This window comes from Besnoitia besnoiti, chromosome I, assembly GCF_002563875.1.
Source record: "Besnoitia besnoiti strain Bb-Ger1 chromosome I, whole genome shotgun sequence".
In the NCBI taxonomy this organism is placed as follows: domain Eukaryota; phylum Apicomplexa; class Conoidasida; order Eucoccidiorida; family Sarcocystidae; genus Besnoitia; species Besnoitia besnoiti.
This window is the reverse complement of record NC_042356.1, coordinates 6,753,953-6,761,233: the sequence shown is the minus strand read 5'-3', so window position 1 is coordinate 6,761,233 and position 7,281 is coordinate 6,753,953. Positions and strand designations below refer to the sequence as shown.

The following is a 7,281-nucleotide window of genomic DNA, read 5'->3' as shown; positions in this document are numbered from 1 at the left end:
ATTGCAGAAGAGGCCCAGCAAGCTGCGAGGAAGAAATAGTGAAACAAGTGGTCAGAAAGGACCAGACACACGGCATGGGCTTCTGGCAGGGCGCCGAAAGACAGGCGCCAGGCAGGGGGGTATGCGGACAATGGGGGAGAGTCGCGTTTCCTCTCACGCCGGAAGACGCGCCCACGAAGCTTCAGATCGCCGCAGCGTGTGCTGCCTGCTGTGGCGATGTGGTGAGGATGTTTGGCAAGAGACGAGAGACGAAACGTCAAGAGAGAAGCGAACGGGAGCGAGAAAAGCAAGGAAAAACAGAACGAAGCACGGCGAGAGGAGACTAGGCGAAGCAGCGAACAAGGCTGCAGACTGGAGGAGTCAGCCTCCAGGAGAGGCCATGGAAAGCGAAAAAATTCAAAGAAAACACAGAGAACGCGCGCGGAAGAGTTGTAAAGGACGACCCACGTGAGACGGTCATGCAACTGGAGCAGCGGCAGAGAAAAAACGAGCCAGAAAAGCCCGAAAGGGAATTTGCGCTCAGCGCGGCCGTCCGAGCAGAGAATGTAGACACCTAGCCAGCTGTATGTGTGTCGCCTTTGCTGTGGAGCCTACCGCTACAGAAAAAGCGCTAAAACCGCGAAACGAGGAGGGAGGAGCGAAGCATTTTCCACGAGAATGCGACTTTTCTCTCGCACGCGAACGCATTTGCATGCGCCGCTGCGCCAGGCGGGCGACTCGGCAGGGAGTACTTTAGAAAAAGAGCGAAACGACCTTCTTTCAAAGACAAACCTCTCATTTTTCGGGCCGCATCCTTACAGAGGCCTTCCGTCGTGTGTAAGCAGCCACGCCCGCGTCTGAATCTCACGAGACAGGACGCTATTGTAGGAATCCGCATACACCGTCCACATGTAAGCGACTCCTTCACAAGTTCTGGAACGCGACGAGGCGCAAACGTGCGTTTCCGCCGCCGCAGGCGACTCGCCTGACAGCGCAGACCGACGGACACGATACTCTCCTTTGTGCGGGGCCAGAGGAGCTTCTTGCAGGAGAGCACACCGTTTAGTCCGTTCAAGCTGCTCCATCACCGCTGTCTCCGGTGAAGAGTAACGCCGTTGCCTGGCAGGGTTTTTGCCTCAGTAATATACTTTCACAGTCGCTCATTTGCCCCTAAGAACTCTGGCCGCTCTGCTTTGATCGGGCGAGCGTGAAGTTGCTCGTGAGTTGGCAGAACAGACTTGCGGAATCGCACTACCATTAGGAAGCAACAGATCACACTATAATCCCAAATGCATTGACCCGTCCACTCCTACATTTCGGGTCACAGAATGCTGTCGTATCAGCGCTGCGGTATTCACAGCTCGAATCTCGGATTAGGGAGCCAGGTGAATGAGGGAGGACGTAAATACGAACAAACTACCGATTTTGGAAGGAACCCTCGAGTCTCGCTGTACCTATTCTGAGCTTTTGAGGAGTTCGCAGTAAACATGCTCATGTGCGTTTAACTCCGCCAGAGGCGCGTGTATATGTATCTCTGCACGAACTGGAACACAACCGGGGTACCCTAAACCCTAAAACATTCTGCGAGGGAGACGCTTCTGGATTCAGGAAAAGATGCGAAATTCTACCCCGGTTGTATTCTAGTTCGTGCAGAGATACATATACACGCGCCTCTGGCGGAGTTATACGCACATGAGCGTGTTTACTGCGAACTCCTCAAAAGCTCAGAATAGGTACAGCGAGACTCGAGGGTTCCTTCCAAAATCGGTAGTTTGTTCGTATTTACGTCCTCCCTCATTCACCTGGCTCCCTAATCCGAGATTCGAGCTGTGAATACCGCAGCGCTGATACGACAGCATTTTGTGACCCGAAATGTAGGAGTGGACGGGTCAATATATTTGGGATTATAGTGTGATCTGTTGCTTCCTAATGGTAGTGCGATTCCGCAAGTCTGTTCTGCCAACTCACGAGCGACTTCACGCTCGCCCGATCAAAGCAGAGCGGCCAGAGTTCTTAGGGGCAGATGAGCGACTGTGAAAGTATATTACTGAGGTAAAAATCCTGCCAGACAACGGCGTGACTCTTCACGACGCAATTCGCGGAGACGTTCTACGTCCGCCCTGCAGAGAGTACGACCACTTCACCAAATTACTCGTTGTCAACATCGCAGTACAGCGCCAGGAGCTCGGCTCGGCGGCGAACGCCGTCGCCCCAAGGGACTTTTGTGTGGTGAAGGTATCTTTTCGGCACGTACGTCTGTGTGTGTTGTTAGTGCAGAATTAACGAAAGTCCCGCCCTGAGGCTACTTACGTTTACAACGAAACGATTTAACGTTGGGCAAGTGGTGACTGTTTCACTGGGCAGCAGAGATACTTGTTTCCACCGGAAATCTGTCGCTGCGCAGCACGTTTCCAAACTCACCCGCCATCGGAAAAGCACACGCTCTACAGTCCTATAACTCTTTCTGCTGTGTGCGTCCTACCAAAGCGTGGGAGTCTACACGTGTCCTAAACGTCAAGTGGAGCACCAGGTGTTTTTAACTTCAATGGATGCGTTATATACTCGAAAAAATTGACGAATTGATGCTTCGAGAAGAGTCAGCATTACCTTTTGAGGCAACGGTACCCATGAGAAAAAAACATGCAAGTGGGAATGTTGGAAAAAAGCACAAGAGAAACGCCCGACGCTCGGGAGAGACAGCGCACACACAGCAGAAAAACCGTACGGCCTAGTACCTTCCGGGGACCTCAGCAGCTCTGAGTCCTGCCTGATTCGGGCCGAAAAATCTCACGATTCTGCTCGTGTCGCACCAGGGATCTCTGTGTGTCGCCAAAGAGGCGCGGTCGCGTTCGCGTCCTTCGACTTACGAGAAAAGCAGGGTTTCGTATTTCAGGTTCTGCCGCACGTCTGATTTCCGTCCTCGTGTGCTCCACCCGCCGTTTTTGGTTTCCTCCTCGTCTCGCTGTTTGCATTTCAGCCTGGACAAAAGCCCCGCCGCTTCGGGTGGAGCGCGCTTCTCGCCCTTCTCCGTGGCTCAGCGCCTACAAGGCCTTCTCTTGCACCTTTTCAGATACGTTCTCGCGTTCGATTTCGCCTGCTTCTGCGTCTGTGTTTTCTTCAATTACGGGGACCCGGCGTCGTGAGCGAATGCGCTTGCCGTGCCTGTCAAAGAGGAACTGGTAGTTCTCATCGAAGTCTAGATTCACCGGTTCGCCGCTGTTTTTGTCCGGCTGCAGTTGCTTCCGCTTCAGAGTCATGCCCCGCGAGCTACCGCGCGTGAGCAAGTAAATGTTTGCTGCGATAGCTACGCCGATCGCAATCGCGAAAATGAGCGTGGTCGCGCGCACGTTGTTTCGACGCCAATGTTGCTGCGTGCCTTCGTCGTCACCTTCTTTTACCAACTGCAGACAGCGCGACGAAAAAGCACACTCAACTCGCACCAGAAAAGCGAGGAAGCAGAGCACAGCCCGCGCACAGCCACCCGCTGCACATACACAAATACTGCATGCACTGCGCACTGAGGTATTCCTCCTTTCGTATTGACTCCTTGGTTCCAGTGTCGGCGCCGCACCCGAGGCATCGGAGCAGCCGAGAAAAACCCAGAGAGTTGCTGCACATGCAAACATTTCTGTAACACAGGGTTGCGCATGCATATAAGGGGGTCACACTGATGACGACACGCCAACTCCAGGAGTCCCGCATCCTAACGTATGTCACTCTGGAGGAACAGCGTCTGGTGCGTCCCTCGTCAAACGAAGGTAGGAGGCTTACGAGCTGAAAAAAAGAGACAACCGAAGAAAACATGCCTGTGCACACCGGGGAAGAAACGCACCCAGCAAGTGCCGTGACGAGTACACGGAAATCCACCGCAGGGAGTAAATGGCAGTCCAACATTTGCATAAGAATGAATGCATTCACGCATCTGCCTCTCTCTCTCCCTACACCTCTCTCTATGTGTCGAGCGCAAGTTCCAATTTCAAACAGCGTTCTTGTTCAAGCGGCGTGTGCATCACTGAAGCGAAGCATCAGTTTGGAGACAACGAACAGCGTGCTTGCGGTCGGAGGCTAATTTGCCCGTCCCTGTCTTCGGCACACTGACACGAAAATTCCACAGGAACGCGCAGTGTAAACCCTACACGGCTGCATATCTATTTATATGTATGCATATAGATGTGAACGAAATGGCTTATGCTCTCTCTGGGTCTGTTCATGTGCTTTGCTCAGCTCAGGACGCGACGATGACACGTGCGGAAGCTTTGTGTCTGATGAGCCGTACTGACTGCAGAGTGTAAGAGAGAAAGATGCAAGCATGACAGATTTAGAAAACACATTTTTGAAACTGGGTTTGTTTTTCTGGTGGAACACGCTACCAGTGACGCGTCAATGAAAAGTGTCTGACATCGCTGCAAGCAGCAACTGCGGTAGCGCGAAGCGTAAAAACCCTGTCCTTATTTGAGGATTTATTCTGCCTTCTCACAGTTTCCCCTCATGTTTTGCTGTCGGTTTGCGTGCCTGTATTTCCACGTGTGTTTCCTTACACGCTGCGGATGAGAGCGGCAATGCATGAGAAGGACGAAGTCACTTCGTTTCTCGGCTGATAAGAGGCCGGGACTCGAAGCGCAAAAGAAAAGAGTGTGCTAGCGGAAGGGACACCGAAATCTTCGGAAGCTGAGTCTCAGTGAACCACCGCGCGACAGAGTGCCCAAGTCAACCAGGTCAACTCGCACAGCACACACATGCACGCTGTTAAGCAGATACTGGCTGACGTCAAAAACAGAAACGAGGAGAAGACGCGCACACCTCCACGATGGCAGCTAGCGAACGCATGCGTAGGAGAGCGAAGCAAACCACACAAAGGCAAGGGCCTGAGAGAGCGAGGAAGATGTTTTCAAAGGAGTTGCTTATACAGGAATTGATGGAGGGAGGCAGGGATACGCTTGCAAGCACGCAGTGCGGCCTACTTCACGCATATGAAGTCAGTCAGAGAAAGACGTTGTCAGCTTGATACGGTTGTCGCAAGGCTCAGCTCTCCTGGAGATTCAGGGTTTAGGGTTCCACACCCGAGGCATGTCTCTCGGGAGAAAAACGCCCGCACCCTCATGACGCATCCCCAGTCGAAATTGCGCAATGCATAAAAGCAGAAAATTTCCATCAGGGAGCCTTGCAGCATGCCTGCCTCAGAAGCAGACAGAACTTACGCGCTGAAACGTATGTCAGACGAGGCAAGGGAAAAGAGTCATTGCGCACTCGTGGTGTCAAAGTATGTGAAAAAAACTCGAAAGCGCGAAAGTGAAGGTTGCGCCGTCGCTTATAACAGGCAGAGGGCCAGAGGTGGCGCTCCAAATTCTGCTTCTGCTGCAAGTCTGACTCTGCTCGTTTAAGCTTTTATCGAGACCTCGGCAACGCGCAGTGAACTTACCAGCTGCGAGTGAAGTCAAAACACGCACAGCCGGGTTTCTCAAAGGTTCACATGCCTGACTGAGCGCCGCGCTTCAATGAGGTAAGCCTACATAAGCCGCCACTGGAATAAAAAAACGTCGAGCATGTAGAGGCGACTGCTTAGAAGCTGCGCACAGCTTTGCGCACTCAAAATCAAGGTGCACGCAAAAACGTTTGGATGCATGCCCCATTGTGCGCGCCTGCAGTCACCTGCTTGCATCCGCTTTCCTTACGAGGAGACCGACGCAGGGAAAATCCTCTTGAATTCTGGAAACCGCACCCCCACACGTACCTCCTGGTAGACGAGAGGATGCGACTCGGCAGTGTCCATGCACACACACACACATATGCATCCATCTATCCGGCTCTCTCTTCGATGTGTTTGATTCCCATATTGTTCAGGACATAGCTTTCTTGATACTCGGTCTCAACCGGCGCGACTTCTCCACTTCAGCCGGATTCCTCAAAAAGTTCTCTCTCTCTGTCAGAGGCAGCTGCGTGTCTCGACGTATTCGCTCCAACTTCATTCCCGCCGTCAGGCGGAGTCGAACGCTGTTACTCGTCATTAGTTTTCTTCCTCTTGCCACATGGCTCCTGCGATTCATCCACCTACAGCCTGCAAACATTGGGGACACGAGCCTCAGGCAGACGCAAAATCCAACACAGCGACTGAGCGGACCTAAACGCCTGCCGGGGGAGTCGAGAAACATTTCACGGACGGCACGCAGAAGCACCCGCGCGCTCTCCTGGAGCGTCGCAGACAACACGACTTCGAGGGTATAAACTCAAAAAAAAGGGAGATGCGACAGGACACGCACGCATAGGGAGCGGCATGACAAGAATATACCGCAGCAAGTGAATACATGCGAAACGAAAACTGAAGAACACCGGTTCAGTGACGCGCTTCGTCTAGGGACGGCGGGAGGAAACATACATAGGAATGATACGCACTCAGATATGTCAACACACTCCATAAAAATTTGGATCTGCATATTTGCAGGCTTGCACAAGGGAGTATGCCTATGCACTGCAATGATAATCTGTATACCAACAAGAGAAGACGTATCTGCCCTACATGTGCAACGTTTCAGGAGCATACGGAAAAATCCGGCTGCATGTTTCAACAGAGACACTTGACTAGCTCCTACCTTCTGAAGGAAAGGCAAATTCGCACAGCGATCGATCAAAGCAGCGTAACCCCTAAACCCTAGACGCTGCGAACAATATTTCCTTGGGCCTCAGCACATGCACTCGAATTGTCGGACGTCTGTCCAAATCCCCGAAACTCCCTCCCCCTGTCCGTCCACTCTCTCTGCTTCTGTAGGCGAGTTTGTATTCTCGTCAGTTTCGTTCACGCAAGGCTCTGGCCGCGGCAATCGCCACGAGAGACACATTTTTCTACCGTGTGGACGGAGCTCCGTCGGGAGAGACTCGCAAGCGCCATAAGCAAAACGACAGGGTTGCGAGTGTGTTGAGAGGTTTAGTCTTTTCAAGATAATGTTGCCACATACGCCGTCTCATCACGCGCAAATTACTTACGATCGCGTCCTGAGGAAAGAAAGTGACAACCGCACACGAACGCAGGAGCTACAGTGCCTCAGACATCAGCTTGAAGACATATGCGTTAGTATGGGCATATACGATTTGCTGTAGGCATCCACGGAAATAGGACAAGCAGTAACACATAGCAGCGTATGCGCACAAGCAAATATTTATCTATATGTAGACGTATCAGTTGCGCTACGGATCTAGGTGTGCCCTTAAAGGCTCACTCAAGTTATCAGCATAGATACCATGGCGGTGACGTGGCGCTTCAGGTATGGCGTTTGCTTTCGCAGGGAGAGTGCGCCTGACTGCGTCCTC

General features: G+C 52.4%; 1 protein-coding gene across 1 annotated transcript; it reads right to left on the bottom strand.

Moving 5' to 3' along the window:
- Positions 1-3,020: 3,020 nt before the first annotated feature.
- On the bottom strand, positions 3,021-3,873 carry BESB_009520 (uncharacterized protein; the record flags this gene model as incomplete). Its single annotated transcript, XM_029359706.1, has 2 exons — positions 3,021-3,380; positions 3,751-3,873. 2 exons carry the CDS (start codon positions 3,871-3,873, stop codon positions 3,021-3,023), a joined length of 483 nt encoding a protein of 160 aa, XP_029222619.1.
- Positions 3,874-7,281: the final 3,408 nt, after the last annotated feature.